Below are 19,197 nucleotides of genomic sequence, written 5' to 3'. Positions count from 1 at the left end.
GCCAGAACCATTGAACTGGAACCACTTCCTTGTCATCGCAGCAAAAATAAAAAATATCACTCCTCCAGTGCCTCTTCAGGAAGTAGGCCCAAAAAGAATTAGTCAAGACACGGCACCTGTTGCCAGTTGCCTTACTCCACCAAAACAAAAGAAAACTGTCCCTCCACCAGATAATACAAGTAATGATGCAATGGCCAAAGAGAGCAGCACAGATAGCTTAACAAAGGAGACCCTTAACACTGATGCTAAAGAGGAAGACATTCCAAAACCACTAATCCTCGCCATGGAAACAACTTCTTCAGATAGCTCTCTGGTGACAGCCAAAGAGAAGGGAGCCAATGACCAGCATTATCTACCAAAGGAGGGTGACAATGAGAAAGATGTCTCTGTCAACTCAGTGGTCCCGTGGCCTCTACCACCCTCTCAACCTGGAACATCTACTACATGTCCCAAGGTCTCTCACATAAGCCCTGCAGAACCCCCCAAAGATGACCTAAGCCTCATAAAAGAGGAAAAGTTGCTACTGGCTAATATTAGTCAGTTGGCAGAAGAAGAGACATCAGATGTACCTGTGCCTGCCCCCTGCGTCAGAAAACGCCTGATCCCCTTCTTGCATGGGGAAGACCTCTCTCTGAACCCAGAAGATCTCCCAGCCTCCGAGGCCAGTGAGGAGCAGGAGACTCCATCACCAGTGATCCCCCAGGAAGTCAGTCTAGACAGGCCTGAGTCAAACCACCTAGACCGAGATGGAAGGAAAGATCAGCAGGAAATCATTTGTGAGCCCTCTACCATAGCCACCTCCTCATCAAATAGTAACCCATCAGAGACTATTACTGACTCTAGTCAGGGACAGGTCCTGGAGGACCTGGTGGCAACCACTGAGAGTATGACATCAGACTCCACTGTGAACTTGACAGTCCATTCAAAACAACCAATGGAGGGTGAGGAAAGTATACCGAGGACGGAAACAGGGACAGATGGGGTACCTGTTGACAGAGGACTTGAAATAGACAATGGCCTGCTCTCTACCTTTCCCTGTGTCACTGCCCAAGAGGAGTGCTTGTTATTGACTGAATTAGCGGAGACAGTCTCCCATAAGAATGTGACTGAATCAGGGGTTGAGGAGGAAGAGAAGGGCCTTGAGATAGAACAGGATACCACTCTTTGCACTGTAGATACATCAGTGGATAAACAGTAAATTGGCAGAACAATTTGAAGTTAATCAGATCATGTCATCTGGCTCTTGTAACTACTTGCACAGTTAAATAATATTCACATTAATCCGTGCTTAACTTTAAACAGTTTTTGTTTGTTTTGCAGGATATTCAGTAAGCTCCAAAAATATTGGGACAGTTACAATGTTGTTGTTGTTTTTGCTCTGTGCCCCAGCACTTTACATTGGAAATTATACAATGACTGTGCAGACTGTCAGGGGTTTTTCATCCATATCGGGTGAACCGTTTAGAAATTAAAGCACTTTTTGGACAGTATTGGTACATATTCACTTATGTGTATTAAAGTAGTAAAAAGTTAAGTATTTGGTCCCATATTCATAGCCCGCAATGACTACATAAAGCTTGTGACTCTACAAATGAGTTGGATGCATTTGCTGTTTGTTTTGGATGTGTTTCAGATTATTTTGTGCCCAATAGAAATAAATGGTAAATAATGTATTGTGTCCTTTTGGAGTCACTTTTATTGTAGATAAGAATAGAATATGCTTCTAAACACTACATTCGTGTGGATGCTACCATGATTATGGATAATCCTGAATGAATTGTGAATAATGATGAGTGAGAAAGTTATAGACGCACAAATGTCATACCCCCAAGACATGTTAACCTGTCACCATTACCAATAACAGGGGAGGTTATCATTTTTGGGGGGGTATGATATTTGTGCGTCATTTCAAATCCATACTGCTGAAGTACAGAGCCAAAACAACAACAAAAAATGTTTGTCTTTCCCAATAATTTTGGAGTGTATAACTGAAACTTGACTTTGCTGTCCCATCGTCTTATTTCTCCTATTTCTGTCTCTATAGATCTGAGACGGCTGAGGGGGGGGAAAAGTCCAGTGACCTGGCTGTCCCAACAAGATGCTCTAAGAAAGCTTCTCAGCCATCCTCACCAGACACCACAACCCAGGGTAACATCCAGGGTAACACCCAGGGTAACATCCAGAGTAACATCCAGGGTAACATCCAGGGTAACATCCAGGGTAACATCCAGGGTAACATCCAGGGTACCATCCAGGGTAACATCCAGGGTAACATCCAGGGTAACATCCAGGGTACCTCAGGCAGTGAAGAGCCACAGTCCAATGGACAGACCCCAGCAGATAAGGAGGTCCCTTATGGTCAAGCGTCAGATACGGTTGTTCCTCCTCGACGCAGCAAGAAGAAACCCCTTCCCTTTCCTGTGGTCTTCCAGGAAGTTGCCCCAGAGGCCTCCACTCCCACTGCGGACAGGGACGAAGCCCATGGGAAGGATGTGTTCGTCCTCCACCAGGAGGTACATTTGATTTTCAAATTAATTTTTTACAAGTGAATATAAACACTTAATTATATTTAAAACACAGCTGAACATTGACTATGTTAATGAGAATGTCATCTATAACAGGTCTCTCTCCCTCTGTTCCTCTCTCTTTTCTCTCCTTCACACCCTGCTCAGATGCCTGGTCCTCTGCCCAGTCCTGGTCTTGTGTCCTCCAGCAAGTCTTTACTGGAGTGGTGCCAGGAGGTTACAAAGGGTTATAAGGGAGTGAAGGTCACTAATTTTAACACCTCTTGGCGCAATGGTCTGGCTTTCTGTTCCATCCTACACCACTTCTATCCTGACAAGATGTAAGCACTTAATCACTAATCAGATAAATCATCCACAATATTCGATCCTAGTCTGAATGTGAAAAGTCTAGCAACTTTATTAGTAGTCCACGCATGTACTTTAAACCCACCCATACAGCTGAATGTAGGAGAGGTAGAATTATTCCATCTCCTTACAGGAAATAGGGTAGAAGTTCTCACAAAATAGTAGAAAATGTCCTCTCCATCCTTCTATTAACTACTGGTGTTTTTCTTAGAGCTTTTGAGGCACTGGAACCCAACGATATCAAGTTAAACAACAAGAAGGTGAAAACGTCAATGAGCTTATCGATGACATATTTACATAATTATACATAATGTCTATAAGGAACACAGAAGTCGTTGTTTTTTGTCCTGACTATTCTCTCTCCCACAGGCCTTTGATGGCTTCGCTGCGCTGGGCATCTCCCGACTGCTGGAGCCCTCAGACATGGTGCTGCTCTCTGTGCCAGACCGCCTGATCGTCATGACTTACCTGAGTCAGATCCGCACCCACTTTACGGGGCAGGAGCTGAGTGTTCTTCAGATAGAGCACAACAGCAGCCAGTCCAGCTATGCAGTGACTGAGCCCAGTGAGGGTTCTGATGTGGATGCTGCTGCTCGCTTCTGTGCCCGCAAGTTACAGGAAGGTAGCATCTCCCTGGAGGACAGTGCTACAGAACAGGCCTCTAAGCCCAATGGGAGCCTCGTGCCACCCCCCCGGACTAAACGGGTGTCAAAAGTGGAAGAGAAGGGAAGCGGAGCTGGTGATTTGGATGAGGGAACGGGAGAGACACAGACCCCCGTGCCTCCACCCAGGTCACACACCTCTGCAGCCAAATCAGGATTTGGTCACGTAAGAGACGCCGACCTGGTGAAGAAAAGACGCTTGCGGCTGAAGAGTGAGTCCATGGATGAAGGGGATGTGGTGGAGCAGCAGAGTAGCACATCTAGGAGCACAGAGGTACATGCTGAATACTTTCCCAGCTTTTAAAACTGTTTTCTTGTATTTGAACAGAGATTGATGTTCTATTAATGTGCTAATATTTTGCTATTTAAACCAGGCTATGTTTCTCTTTACCTATCATGTCTATTGTGTTTGTGTCTCCTGTCCAGTCAGCTGAAAGTGTATCAGACAGAGAAGTGAAGAATGTCTCCTCAGAATCCGGTAGGAGGTTTACCGGGAGATTTTTACCTGAACTGAATGAGCAGACAACAGAAAAGGACAATGTGTAAAGCATGATATGAAAGGCTGCATTCTCTGAGTTTTTTCTATTGTTGTTGTAAATATACTAATATGCAGTCTCGCTGTTTGGTCTGTGTGTAGAGTCAAGGAGCCCAGCACAAGTCCAGGAGTCCAGTGTCCCAAGCCAGGAGGAGGATACTCTGGTCAGTTCAAACCTTTTCCTTGACGTCACATTATTGTCCACTTGACTGTTTATATTTGTTTTTCTCTTTTGGTTTAGGCCACCTTCTCTCTCTCTGTTTAGCTTAAAGGCCCAGTACAGTCAAAAATGTGATTTGCTGTGTTTTATATACACTGAGTCTAGAAAACATTATGAACACCTGCTCTTTCCATGATGTAGACTGACCAGATGAATCCAGGTGAAAGCTATGATCCCTTATTAATGTCACTTGTTAAATCAACTTCAATCAATGAAGGGGAGGAGACAGGTTAAAGAAGGATTTTTAAGCCTTGAGACAATTGAGAAATGGATTGTTTATGTGTGCCATTCAGATGGTGAATGGGCAAGACAAAATATTTAAGTGTCTTTGAACAGGGTATGGTAGTAGGTGCCAAGCGCACCGGTTTGAGTGTGTCAAGAACTGCAACGCTGCTGGGTTTTTCACACTCAACTGTTTCCCATGTGTATCAAGAATGGTCCACCACCCTGGACATGGAGCCAATTTGACACTGTGGGAAGCATTGGAGTCAACATGGATTTCTCTTAGTCTTTATTCCTGTTTCTCCCTCTAATCTCCTGACCGTTTTCTCTTTGTCGTCTATGTTCATCTGTGTGTCTGTCCTTGCATGTCCGTTTTGGCAATGTGTGTCGCTGTATCTTCATGGTCAGCGTCTTCAGGACACCAGTCAGTATGTGCTGAGTGAGCTGCAAGCCCTGGAGACTGAACAGAAGCACATCGACAACCGAGCAGGCATCGTGGAGAGGAGACTCAGAAGACTGATGGAATCAAGTGAGAAACAGAACAAGTGGCTGTAAACTTAACAGGAAGTGTCAGGCTTACCTTTACGTGTGCTTATCAAAGGCCACAGATTCCTGTTGTTACTTTTCTCAGTAGATATAACAGGGTCTAACCTCTGAGGTGCCATGTGTTGTGTCCTTGCTCCAGGTAGCGACCGTGACGAGGAAGAGAAACTGATCCAGGAGTGGTTCACTCTGGTCAACAAGAAGAACGCCCTGATCAGGAGACAGGATAATCTGGAGCTGCTGTAAGACATAACACACCACTCACACATCTATTATTCTTAAGAACACGTAACATGATTATATTACTAGGAAATGGTTTGAACTGAAATGCGCCATTTTATGTTCTGTGTGTGTGCCCAGCAGACGGCAGCTAATTGAATGTATTGTATTTAACAGGCAGGAGGAGCAGGACTTGGAGAAACGATTTGAACTACTGAATAGAGAACTTAGAGCCATGATGGCCAATGAAGGTTAGTGAGTCCAATGCATAAACACAACCTTGTTTACATTGAACACAACCAGTGAGACGACTGTAGACCTATAGCAGTTGTGTGTGTATATATAATTACTATGATATCGTCTCTCATCCCTGAAAACAACAGAAAGGCCCACACACTGAATATGCTCCAAATTACCACCTTTATTGACAATGTTTTGATCCAGATCTGACCTGAAGAAGATCCTTGTGGTTTGAAACGTTGTCATATTCATTGTGTGAGCTTTTCTGTTATAATACTAAATTGTTTAAGGACGTGCGTATGACCACAACTTTTCTATCTTGCCTCATCCCACCTCTCTTCAGAGTGGCAGAAGACTAAGGCCCAGCAGCACCGGGAGGAGCTCCTACTGCAGGAACTGGTCTCTCTGGTCAACCAGCGGGACGAGCTGGTCAGGAACTTGGACGCCAAGGAGAGAGGGTGAGTCTAGCCCATCTGTTATACAGCCATGCTTATGCAGTGTGACACACTAAGCATGCACACACATAAGCACACATATTCTACACACGTTTTAAACGATGCAGTACTGTGTGGTTGTTTATGCGTGCGTTTGTGTGTCCTCAGTGCCGTTGAGGAGGATGAGCGTTTGGAGCGGGGGCTGGAGCTTAGACGCAGGAACTTCAGCAACAAAGACAAGTGTGTGCTGCAGTGAGAGTAGGGACGACAATGACAAATAGCGCAGTGCCTTAAATACCAACCCATCTAGAACTAAACCTCCTCAGTCTCTGCTTCAAACCAAGCTCTCAGTCACTCAGCAACCTACAATATGAAACACTCCTAGACAAACATGTCACCACAGCAACAAATCCTTAACTGGGATTTTGGGACTGATCGTTAATAAACAATTATACCCCCGGAGGTGCTGGGGCTGTGTGCCTTCCCTTTTGGAGATAGTTGAAGAAATAAATCCCTCTGTACCTTGAGGTAAGAGACTCTGGGAAGGTCGCCCATCCATGGAGTACTTTTGATTGAGAAACGAGGACCTTTCCAATTCAGTCTGTCAATGTGCCTTACTCTGTCATTCAATAGACAGAAAGCCCACTGTACAAACAGATGTGTTGTATACTTTTAGACCGCCATGAAGCTAAGAGGTTCAGATGTATAGGCCATCATGTTTACTTTTACGTCTATAAACATCTCACTGATGTCATCAACAATATAAGAGAACTTTGCCTGAATGCTTTGGTGGAACTGGCTATGAAATGAACGGTCTGGTGTTTAGACACAAAATAATCAGGCCTCTCTATATACAGGAGGGTTTGATAATATCAGCTCTGTGTTTTACTTTGGACCCAGATGTTTGATGAAAGAATCAAGTTTATGAGAGTATCACGTCTTGATGACTTCGGGCGATGACTTGTAATTATGTTTTATCAATCTTTCTTATATTTATGGATTGGACATGTGCATGAGAAATGTTTGGGTTAGGTGTGTCATATTACAAGTGGCATGAACAGTCAGCTCTAACCAGAAATGAAAGAAAAAGAGAATAGTGAATAAAGGTGAAACTAGTTGTAGACAGAAGCTAGTAGTCCTACTTGGAAAACATACATACCATCCTGTATATAATACTGTATATCCCTCTATTATTCTGAGTCTCCCAAGTAGACCACTGCATCTCAGTGCTAAAGGTGTCACTACAGACCCTTGTTCGATTCCAGGTTGTGTCACACCTGGCTGTGATTGGGTGGCACACAATTTTCCCAGTGTTGTCCGAGTTAGGGTTTGGCAGGGGTAGGCCGTCATTGTAAATAAGAATTTGTTCTTAAGACTTGCCTAGTTAAATCAAATTTAAATGAATTACCTGGCACTGCAGTTCTTTTAATGTTTTTTTTATTTTAGCAAAGACCTTTATTCTCTGTCAAATTGTCTAGTATTAATAGTCAACATTTACCAATGGCTTGTTAGATGTTATGTGCTATTATCATAGATGATGATTACTATTATTCATGGTGTTATTAATATTATGATTATTTTCTTCTATTTTTTCAACTATTTCAATTTTTGTTTTGTCTTCTGCATTGTTGGAAAGGGCCCTTAAGTAAGCGTTTCATTGTTAGTCAACACTTCTTCTTTTTTTACGAAGCATGTGACATTTTTGGGGGGTGTAGATCTGAAAATGTAATGATGTGACAATAAAGTATTACTTTGTCCAAGCCTCTTTTTAAAAAGGATATGCAATGTTTTGTTTAAACCCGTGAATGATACATAATACATTTTAAGAGTTTGTTTGAATATGTTTTCTCTAATTTGTTGTCATATTAAATTATGTGGTACTTCTTCACTTTTTCGTGGATAGATGTCATTGTGTTCTGAATATATCTAGTATTTTTATTTTATATTTTTTTATTTCACCTTTATTTAACCAGGTAGGCAAGTTGAGAACAAGTTCTCATTTACAACTGCGACCTGGCCAAGATAAAGCAAAGCAGTTCGACACATATAACAACACAGAGTTACACATGGAGTAAAACAAACATACAGTCAATAATACAGTAGAAAAATAAGTCTATATACAATGTGAGCAAATGAGGTGAGATAAGGGAGGTAAAGGCAATAAATAGGCCATGTTGGCGAAGTAAATACAATATAGCAATTAAAACACTGGAATGGTATATTTGACAATAGATGAATGTGCAAAGTAGAAATACTGGGGTGCAAAGGAGCTAAATAAATAAATAAATACAGTAGGGGAAGAGGTAGTTGTTTGGGCTATTTATAGATGGGCTATGTACAGGTGCAGTGATCTGTGAGCTGCTATGACAGCTGGTGCCTAAAGCTAGTGAGGGAGATAAGTGTGTCCAGTTTCAGAGATTTTTGTAGTTCGTTCCAGTCATTGGCAGCAGAGAACTGGAAGGAGAGGCGGCCAAAGGAGGAATTGGCTTTGGGGGTGACAAGTGAGATATACCTGTTGGAACGCGTGCTACGGGTGGGTGCAGCTATGGTGACCAGCGAGCAGAGACAAGGCGGGACTTTACCTAGCAGGGTCTTGTAGATGACCTGGAGCCAGTGGGTTTTGCGACGAGTATGAAGCGAGGGCCAGCCAACGAGAGCGTACAGGTCACAGTGGTGGGTAGTATATGGGGCTTTGGTGACAAAACGGATGGCACTGTGATAGACTGCATCCAATTTGTTGAGTAGGGTGTTGGAGGCTATTTTGTAAATGACATCGGCGAAGTCGAGGATCGGTAAGATGGTCAGTTTTACGAGGATATGTTTGGCAGCATGAGTGAAGGATGCTTTGTTGCGAAATATCTTGATCTTGCACTATTATTTATTACGTTTGTGCATGATGAATAAATACGCCTCCTTTGGTGTTTCAAAAAATGTGTATTGTGTCAGTGTACTGATACAGGCCATAGTTGAGCCCTGCTGACGCGAACCGCGTATTTTTTCCAAAACGCAGTTACGCCAAAACCACGCCCCGTTATTCAGAGAGACGTTCTACTACGCTCCCATTGGCTAGCTTGCGTTGTCTCACTCACAGGCAATCAGCGCAGAGACAGTGACCTTCCAAGGTAAGGATAGAAAGTGTAATTGAACAATTAGCTGCCTACCGTAATGCAGGCCTATTATTATCATGTATTTATTTTCAGTTTCAATTAGTTGTAAAAATGTCTCGGAGAACTCTGCTGAATTCCCTCAATTGAAGGTGAGCTAAATTAACCTAAGCTACCTAACATCACTAGCTCGGAATTTGAAGTTGATTTATATTATCATTAGTAGTCTATTATCAGGTAAAATCATGTGCTTATTATTCATAATTTCTCTAATATTTATTAGCTAATCATTCAGTCGAATACGCTATGCTACAGACATTGAATCTGTCTTTGAACGTTAATGGCTAGCTCTGTCCATGACATTATGTTATTATATTTTTCAATTTTGAAACATGGGCAAATATTAATCAGTGACTGAAATTTCGCGCTACGTGATATTCACTTCCGGACTTGGAGAGCGCTCAAAGCGTTTTAGAACGCCCCTCTGAATAACGGGGCGTGGTTTTGGATTAACTGGCGATGGGGAAAAGCTTGAATTTGAATTTGAATTTGAAGAAAGACGCAGCTGGCCAGAAGAACGTTCAGAAGGGCTTTGGCTGAACTACAATTCCAATCTGTGTAGGAAAAATATTAACGTCATCACTCACTGACACATGCGCAAAAGGCTAGGGATTATGACGAGTAAGCAACAAGTAAAGCGAGAACAACAAGGTAAACAAAGCTATGTTTACCTAGCAACACTAATTCTAGCTAAATTGGTTAGTCACCGAACACTTAAGTTACTTATCTAACCAACAAGCTATACAAAACATTTTGGCTCGTGAAATTGCAGAACCATTTGCCAAGCTCACGTTAGCTAAGCTATTTACTGTACAATAACGTTAGCTAGCTACAACAACAAGTCTTCTTTCCTACTACGATAGCAACGCAGCTAGCTACCAAGAAGATGAGTGTGTGACCCAGACAAGGGCCAAGAAAACACAGATTTCGGACACCATGAATCCTGAATAGTGAGTAAAGTTGGTGATGTTTTGATGTTGTTTTTGTTAGCTCCATATCTAATAACACCGGATGATGTAATAAGCATTTTGTTGTATTTTTTATTCCAAGTACAAGTTACAAATATCAGGCACAAATTTTCGTTATACAAATGATCAACAATCAACAATTTACATCACTACAGTACATCAAACACGTCTACCGCAAACGAAATACACAAGTAAAATAAGAGCCCTTAAATACATAGCTAGTTACAGTAGCTAACTGCACACAAAAAAACATGAGATTTTTCTGAGTGAATACAAATGCAGCTAGCTAACTAGCTACTGTTAGCTTGCTAACGTTAAGTCACAAATCGCTGCGTCATCTTTTGTTTACGTACTAGCTCGCTCTGTTTGTGCGGAACATCTGCCATCATATCGGATTGTTTTGTTACAATGTTGTCATGATCATAGCAAAAGCTATGCTGACAAAACAATGTATAACATTGTTGATCTAGTTAGTTGGATGAACTATGCGTCTCGTGCTACGTTCTATATTTAAGCAATAATGCCCGAGGAGGTGTGGTGTGTAAATATGGCCAATAAACCACGGCTAACACGGAACCCAAACCGGCTGCGTGCGTGCGCTATCGTGCATAAATATATTTTGTAATGACATTAATTTGGGGACAGGTCGAAAAGCATTAAACATGTATGGCAATTTAGCTAGTTAACTTGCACTTGCTAGCTAATTTGTCCTATTTAGCTAGCTTGCTGTTGCTAGCTAATTTGCCCTGGGATATAAACATTGAGTTGTTATTTTACCTGAAATGCACAAGGTCCTCTACTCCGACAATTAATCCACACACAAAACGGCCAACCGAATCGTTTCTAGTCATCTCTCCTCCTTCCAGGCTTTTCATCTTTGAACTTCTATGGTGATTGGCATCTAAACTTTCATAGTATTACCACGACAACCGGCAAAACATTTTGTCTTTCAATCACCCACGTGGATATAACCAAGGAGGAGATGGCATGTGTGTACCTGCTTCTATAGATCAATGAGGAGATGGGAGAGGCAGGACTGGCAGCGCGATCTGCGTCAGAAATAGGAATGACTTCTATTTTAGCCCTTGGCAACGCAGACACTCGTTGGCGGGCGTGAGCAGTGTGGGTGCAATAATTGAAAAACATGGATTTCAAAATGTATTTTGCGACGCTTGCATGCGACGTGTCCGGTCTGGTCAGCATGTAAGGTATCCAGGCACTCCGCGTTGCGTCGTTGTATATTGGCCATATATCACAAACCTGCGAGGTGCCTTATTTCTATTTTATTATTATTCGTTTTTTTATTTAACCTTTATTCAACTAGGCAAGGCAGTTAAGAACAAATTCTTATTTACAATGATTGCTTACCCAGGCAAAACACAGATGACGCTGGGCCAATTGTGCGCCGCCCTATGGGACTTCCAATCACGGCCGGATCTGATACGGCCTGGAATCGAACCAGGGTCTGTCGTGAAGGCTCTTGCACTGAGATGCAGTACCTCAGACCGCTGCGCCACTCAGGTTACCAACGCAATTAGAGCAGTAAAAATAAATGTTTTGTCATACCCGTGGTATACTTAAGCAGTAAGACACGAGGGGGTGTGGTATATGACCAATATACCATGGCTAAGGGCTGTTCTTAGGCACGGCAAATTGCTATTATAAACTGGTTATCAACATGTTTAGAAGAGTAAAAATAAATGTTTTGTCATTCCAGTGGTATACGGTCTGATATACCACGGCTGTCAGCCAATCAGCATTCAGGGCTCTTAACACCCAGTTTATAATTAACTGATAATGCCCTCGAAGCCGGTGATGGGACCAATATATCCTCCAAACCCCGGCTTCGAGGGTATTATCACTGTTATCACTGTTGGGGTTTCCAACATATTCAAATAATGATTGATGTTCATTTGATGAATTTATTCATACTATTTCATCCTTCCACAAGATGTAGTCCTGAAATAAATCTAGGGTTGCTACCAAGCCGGCTGGTCGTTCGTTCTATTGGTTCGGTTGCCAGAGCTGCGACCCAGTCGTTCAGTCTTTTTGTTCTGTAGCTATGGACGCGACCCAGTCGTTCATTCTAAATGTTACATTGCCGTACTGGCTGGCAACTTTCTTATCCCTTGTTAGCTAGACAACTACTGCTAACTTAGTCACGTCAAACAGTGCAGACAGAATAACAACAGTAACTGCATTTGTTTAAGCTGTTTTCTAGTGACATTTATTTGGATACATCTATAACAATGAGCTAATGAGGCACAATGTTGCAAATGTCAGAGAGACTTACAGCAAGGTTTATACAAATCTCAGCTGTTGAAAACTAAATGTTAGTCTAAAAGAAGTGTGAGATAATGTCTAGATGCTTTTTATGGTGTAGATCAAGTTTATGACTTGTCTGGCTGGGCTGATGAGACAGTGGATTGTGCAGTCAGATGGAACAGAGTAAATAGGCATTTTAACGTCATAGATTTAGCCGGTAGTAACTTGTGCAATAGACACCGGCTGGAATGCTCTTTTAACCAACCAGCATTCAGGATTAGGCCCACCCGTTAGATAAGGTCTGTCAGCCAATCAGCATTCAGGGCTCGACCCGTCCAAGTTTATCATTTTCCTCTTTGACATTTCTTTGCACACCCTTGCAACTGTAGCTATAATAACATAGCTAATTTCAGATGGAAATGACAGCATTGCATATGAACTTAGCCTAACTCCCCAGAGACCCAGATGAAAGTCAATGCTGAATAGATGAATAGATTTGTTTGTTTGTTATTTAATGTTCCCTAACCTGGTTTCCACCTAGTGACTACCTGTTCAAGCTGCTTCTGATTGGTGATTCAGGGGTGGGAAAGTCTTGCCTCCTGCTTCGATTTGCGGTAAGAACTATCAGTGTTCAGTGTTACTGGCATTTTGATCAGTCTTCAGCTTTACATCAACGTTTGGATGGATACTGTGTGTCCATTTGTTGATTAAAGCTATGTTTTTTATTTTTTATTATGCATTTCAGGATGACACCTACACGGAAAGTTTCATAAGCACCATCGGCGTGGACTTCAAAATCCGAACTATTGAATTGGATGGCAGGACCATCAAACTACAGATTGTGAGTTGAGTCAGCAGCTCTGGCAGCTGTCCTGGGAAGTTTAATTGCAGTTCATGCTTTCAACCATGTAGTGCGTTAACTAACATATATATATTTTTTATTGTCTTTAGTGGGACACTGCTGGTCAGGAGCGGTTTCGCACCATCACCTCCAGCTATTACAGAGGAGCCCATGGTATCATCGTTGTCTATGATGTAACAGATCAGGTTAGTGACTCCCCTCCACAAAGAAGATTAATTAACATCTATGAGTCAACCTGCATTTATTAACAACACATAACTGAGGTATTTTCTCTTTCTAGGAGTCTTACAACAATATAAAGCAGTGGCTGCAGGAGATTGGCCGCTATGCCAGCGAGAATGTCAACAAGCTGCTGGTGGGTAACAAGTGTGACCTCACCACCAAGAAGGTAGTAGACTACACAACAGCCAAGGTGAGTCCACAGGAAACATGGATTCTCATACAGATTAATCACAGTATTTGGGTATATTATACTCTGTAGCCTTAGTTTGTCGTAGTTTACACCAGGGCCTAAAATGTACTTTTTGTCTACCAGCCACTGTGGCAGGTAAATGAAAAAATATACCAGCCACTCAAATTTTTTCACCTGTCAATTTTTTGGGGGCCATAAACACACAAAAAAACAGATCACCGTGCTTTGTAATGTTTCTAAAACAAGAAATGTAAGAAGTAATGTGGTATATTTCTCAATTTCATTTAGTTTTTTGTGACGTGAGTCTTTTAAATCAAAATATCAGAGACTCAATTTTTATCTGCCCCTTTAAGGGCGGGACATTACCGTGGTAACATCTAATGAGTAGTGTTGTGTGTCTGTGAGATTTTGAATCTGACTAGAGCGTGTCTTCGCTATCAGTTGAAGCAGCAGACTCAAACTAACATTGAAAAACAATCGAGCTTTGGGATTAAGTCTCACTTTGTAGATTTTTTAGGGTACATTAGACCAGCTTTTATGCCTGTGCACAGCGCCTCAAAATGAATCTATCAGCACTTCACTCAGTGTGTGCACAGCTCCCCTGCAAGGCAATGTTGCTGCGTGAGGAGGGGTATAGGATTCTTATTTCTTTGTGCGATTAGCAGCTATAAAACAAAACACAGAAATACTTTGAAAACAGCTACTGCTGCATTTTTCATACTTACTTTTCACACTTTTTTATTTGTGAATGTAACGCTCGCATTGTAGAACCCTGCAAATTGACCACTCGCCAGCATGGCTGGGGAAATAGACATTCTTACCCGCCAATACCTAAATCTACCTGCATTTGGCGGGTGTTCATTTTATGCCCTGGTCGACATGCTCAATTATCAACCCTTGGGACACACTATTACTTGCAATGGAAGCACCCTACTACTGCAGTCAGACTGGTGATTGACCCGTCTCACTCTCCTCAAACAGGAATTTGCTGACTCCCTATCCATCCCCTTCCTGGAGACCAGTGCGAAGGACGCAACTAACGTGGAGCAATCCTTCATGACCATGGCGGCTGAGATTAAGAAGCGCATGGGGCCCGGGGCCACGGCAGGAGGAGAGAAGCACAACCTGAAGATTGACAGCACTCCAGTGACGCAGTCTGGGGGAGGATGCTGTTAGGACGGTCCAGCCCTCTCCTCTCACCCCCAGAGGCCCATGAGTAGAGTAACAGTATTGGGTTGAAGTTGGGGTGCTTCTGACAGAACAGGAAAATATGGTGGTGGGATCTTCAAGAACTGACTGACATTTTTTACCTCTTGACCAATGCCCATAATTGAGTGAGTAAGAAAGTTTTGTGCCGAAGGAATAGTCCCCCCTCAACTCTTTTTTTTATTTTTATTCACCGATATGCACAGAAGTGGAAATATCTTAATAAAAAAAATGTGGTATGGCATAACTGATGATTGTAACTAATCCAGCACTTTCTGTCTCTCATTATATGTATCACAGACATTTTTTTTTAACACACACACAAATATAGTGTGATTGAAAGAAATCATGGATGTTCTTTCAACTATGGTTGACTATATTACTTAAGTAATAAGGCCTGTGGAGGTGTGGTATATGGCCAATATACCACGACTAAGGGCTGTTCCTAAGCACGAGGCAACGCGGAGTGCCTGGCCACAGCCCTCAGCCATGGTATATTGGCCATAAATCAAAAACCCCAGAGGTGACTTACTGCTATTATAAACTGGTTACCAATGTATTTAGAGCAGTAAAAATACATGTTTTGTCATACCAATGGTATACCACTGCTGTCAGCCAATCAGCATTCAGGGCTTGAACTACCCAGTTTATAATATCCTTTGTGACCTTCATGGTTCCTGGTCACACTGCTGACTGTTGATGGTGACAATGTGAAATAAGAGACTCTTTGTGACAGATAAGGCAGAGTCTTTATGGACAAGGTCAATTTGTATCATCTTTCTGTCCGAAATCAGATTTAGACCTCATTGGGCCCGTGCACACAAACACTATATAGGTAAAAATAGGGCTGCTGTTGAGGAAAAGGAGGACATGGTGAAGTAAAACAATTTTCGCAACCTGGGGACCACGTGGTAAATGGAAACCTGCAATCATGGTGTCCACATCTTTAATGTCTGATTTAATCATTGCTATATGATACTATTATTACATGTGATGTTTGTTTGTTTTTGGTTCTCTGTTTTCTAATCTAGAATGTGTGTAATCAATGATGTTGTTGTTGTTACCTAATGATTGAGTGCATAACCAAAAGCTGACAGCATTTGGTTCTTTCTGGAGTGGAAGCTGGCTATAAACAGGAGGGAATTAAGGCATGTCCAATACTTGAGCATTTCATTTGACCTCACATCAATTCAGAATGCTGCTGTACCATCACAGCTTTACATGTTCCCTATAATATACTATATGGGCAACCTCTGGTTGGTGTCTGACAACATACCTTTCATTATTACAGTACTAGCCAGGGGCGGCTCTAGCAGACGCTCTTATCCAGATCAAATACACACATAACATATTTATTTGACAGAGGTATTGAACTGCCCATTGTTCAGCACAGCAAGCAATTAGGGTTAAGTGCCTTGCTCAAGGGCACATTGACAGATTATTCACTTAGTCGGTTCAGGAATTCCAACAAGCAACTTTTCGATTACTGGGCCGACGCTCCTAACCGCTAGGCTACCTGCCGCCTATAGGGCCCTGGTCCAATGTACTGCACTTAATAGTTTGTCACCTTGCAGCAAAACAATATAGGGCCCCCCTCTTACAGTGAAGAGAAAATTGTACTTATTAAAGTTCATTTTCTGTCATTCTACATATTTTGCCATGGGGCTTCGAGAAAATGTTGCCGTTTTAAAGCACGTTTTCTGCTATTCTACATATTTTGCCATGGGGTGGAGAGAGATTTTTGCAGTTTCAAAGCTAATTTCCTGTAATTCTACACATTTTGTAATGACATGCCATGTTAATATGGTCTGAGTGAGAATGACTAACAAAATCAATGGGGGCCCCCTGGAGGTCAGGGTCCCTGCACACGTGTCCATTCAGTATTCGGTCATGATTACTACAAGTTTAGATAGTCTAGCCAGCTAAGTACCAATCTAACAATTGTCAGCTGGCATGGCTAATTGATTGACTGTCAGTGAGAGACATAACAAGAGAAAAAGTAATGATGCACAACCAAATTTTGAAATTTCACCTGGTGTTTTTTACTATTGTTACTTTTGAGAGTAACAATAGTAGAAAACATAATATATATTTGGTCGTGAGGGCCTTAAGCCACCACATGTCGCTTATGCCTGGAACCGGCCCTGGTACTAGCTCAACCATGCCATTAGTCTCCATGATCCAGCATTAAAGGAAGGTTGGATTTTGGTATGTGTTGAAATTAATTTTTGGGGAGAGTATGGCACACATAGCCTACCTCGGTTAGGCTTTGTTTGATTGTTTTGTTTTCATGTTTGACTGTTTGCTTCAACTTTAATTGCAGACGTCTATGCTAATGATCATTATAGAGGGAAAGAGAGACAGAGGACCGAAGAGATAACACCAGCATCTCAAATTAGTATGGGGATTACAACAAGAGAAACTTTTGCTGTCCTGAATAAATACTGTAGAATTGGGTCTGGCTGGGAATTCCACATGCCTTTAAGCATCATCATTGATATCTTTTGCCTTTTTGTTAAAGGTGTTATTTGCGGTTGGATGGTAAGCAACATACCAGGGGAAGTTAGCAGAGTTTTTTATTGAGTAAAATCTGTTTGTTAGCAGACCGATCAGGCTTCCTTAATCTATACACTAAAAGTATGTGGACACCCTTTCAAATTAGTAGATTAGGTTATTTCAGCCACACCCATTGCTGTCAGGTGTATAAAATCGAGCACCCAGCCATGCAATCTCCATAGACAAACATTGACAGTAGAATGGCCTGTACTGAAGAGCTCTGTAACTATCAATGTGGCACCGTCATAGGATGCCACCTTTCCAACAAGTCAGTTTGTCACATTTCTGCCCTGCTAGAGCTTCCCCGGTCAACTGTAAGTGCTGATATTGTGAAGTGGAAACATCTAGGAGCAACAACAGCTCAGCCGCGATGTGGTAGGCCACACAAGCTCACAGAATGGGACAGCCGAGTGCTGAAGTGCGTGGCATGTAAAAATTGTCTGTCCTCGGTTGCAACACTCACTACGAGTTCCAAACTGCACCATGAAGCAACGTCAGCACAATAACTGTTCGTCGGGAGCTTCATGAAATGGGTTTCCATGGCCTGAGCAGCCTCACACAAGCCTAAAATCACCATGCGCAATGCCAAGTGTCAGCTGGAGTGGTGTAAAGCTCACCGCCATTGAACTCTGGTTCAGTGGAAAAGCATTCTCTGGAGTGATGAATCACGCTTTACCATCTGGCAGTCTGACGAACGAATCTGGGTTAGGAGGATGCCAGGAAAACGCTACCTGCCCCAATACATAGTGCCAACTGTAAAGTTTGATGGTGGGGGAATAATGGTCTGGGGTTGTTTTTCATGCTCGGGCTAGGCCCCTTAGTTCAAGTGAAGGGCAATCTTAATGCTACAGCATACAATTACATTCTAGACAATTCTGTGCTTCCAACTTTGTGGCAACAGTTTGGGGAAGGCCCTTTCCTGTTTCAGCATGACAATGCCCCCGTGCACAAAGTGAGGTTCATACAGAAATGGTTAGTCAAGATCGGTGTGGAAAAACTAGACTGGCCTGCACAGAGCCGTGACCTGAACCTCATCAAACACCTTTGGGATGAATTGGAACGCCAACTACGAGCCAGGCCTAATCGCCCAACCTCAGTAATGCTCTTGTGGCTGAATGGAAGCAAGTCCCAGCAGCAATGTTCCAACATCTTGTGGAAAGCCATCCCAGAAGAGTGTAGGCTGTTATATTTTTATTTAACCTTTATTTAACTAGGCAAGTCAATAAAAAAAAAAAGATTATTTACAATGACAGCCTACCACGGCCAAACGCTAACCACACTGGGTCAATTGTGCACCACCCTATGGGACTCACAATCACAGCCGGTTGTGATACAGCCTGGAATCAAATCAGGATCTGTAGTGACGCCTCTAGCACTGAGTTGCAGTGTGTTAGACTGCTGCCCCACTCGGGAGTTATAGCAGCAAAGGGGGGACCAACTCCATATTAATGCCCATGATTTTGGAATGAGATGGTCGACGATCAAGTGTCCACATACTTTTGGTCCTGTAGTGTACTAACTAATCAACATCTCTCCTTAAAACTACAAATAACTGATTTCTATCCACTAATTCAATCATTTGGCCTTTGCTAGTTATTTCTTCTTTGCTGTGCACAATTTAACATGTTTTAACGCCCAGAAGACATTGCAGTCCATAGTCATAAAGTATATTGTTATTATTACCATTATGAGTATTGTGTTGACTCTATATATCGGTTTAGTAGGTCTTTCAGACCCTAACATTTCTATTGAAAGTGAATGTAATACGTATAATGACCAGCAGAGGTCAGAGTTAGCACAAAATACAGAACCTGGACAG

General features: G+C 42.3%; 2 protein-coding genes across 3 annotated transcripts in view; both read left to right on the top strand.

Moving 5' to 3' along the window:
• LOC120021562 (EH domain-binding protein 1-like protein 1) overlaps window positions 1-7,913 on the top strand; it is a 41,984-nt gene extending 34,071 nt beyond the window's left edge. For both annotated transcript variants that reach the window (XM_038965353.1, XM_038965354.1), the window contains 11 exons: window positions 2,045-2,513; window positions 2,673-2,845; window positions 3,082-3,130; window positions 3,240-3,806; window positions 3,959-4,010; window positions 4,170-4,231; window positions 4,927-5,038; window positions 5,195-5,294; window positions 5,449-5,522; window positions 5,855-5,969; window positions 6,114-7,913. In XM_038965353.1, the coding sequence (XP_038821281.1) occupies window positions 2,045-2,513; window positions 2,673-2,845; window positions 3,082-3,130; window positions 3,240-3,806; window positions 3,959-4,010; window positions 4,170-4,231; window positions 4,927-5,038; window positions 5,195-5,294; window positions 5,449-5,522; window positions 5,855-5,969; window positions 6,114-6,201 (1,861 nt within the window). In that variant the 3' untranslated portion in view covers window positions 6,202-7,913. The remainder of the gene's footprint in view (window positions 1-2,044; window positions 2,514-2,672; window positions 2,846-3,081; window positions 3,131-3,239; window positions 3,807-3,958; window positions 4,011-4,169; window positions 4,232-4,926; window positions 5,039-5,194; window positions 5,295-5,448; window positions 5,523-5,854; window positions 5,970-6,113) is intronic.
• Window positions 7,914-9,589: 1,676 nt separating this feature from the next.
• Window positions 9,590-15,980, top strand: LOC120021427 (ras-related protein Rab-1A-like). Its single transcript, XM_038965191.1, has 6 exons — window positions 9,590-10,059; window positions 12,884-12,956; window positions 13,088-13,183; window positions 13,294-13,389; window positions 13,485-13,616; window positions 14,598-15,980. Exons 1-6 carry the CDS (start codon window positions 10,046-10,048, stop codon window positions 14,790-14,792), a joined length of 606 nt encoding a protein of 201 aa, XP_038821119.1. The 5' UTR covers window positions 9,590-10,045; the 3' UTR covers window positions 14,793-15,980.
• Window positions 15,981-19,197: the final 3,217 nt, after the last annotated feature.

Source organism: Salvelinus namaycush, chromosome 26, assembly GCF_016432855.1.
Source record: "Salvelinus namaycush isolate Seneca chromosome 26, SaNama_1.0, whole genome shotgun sequence".
Taxonomy (NCBI): domain Eukaryota; kingdom Metazoa; phylum Chordata; class Actinopteri; order Salmoniformes; family Salmonidae; genus Salvelinus; species Salvelinus namaycush.
This window is presented reverse-complemented; position numbering and strand designations above follow the sequence as displayed.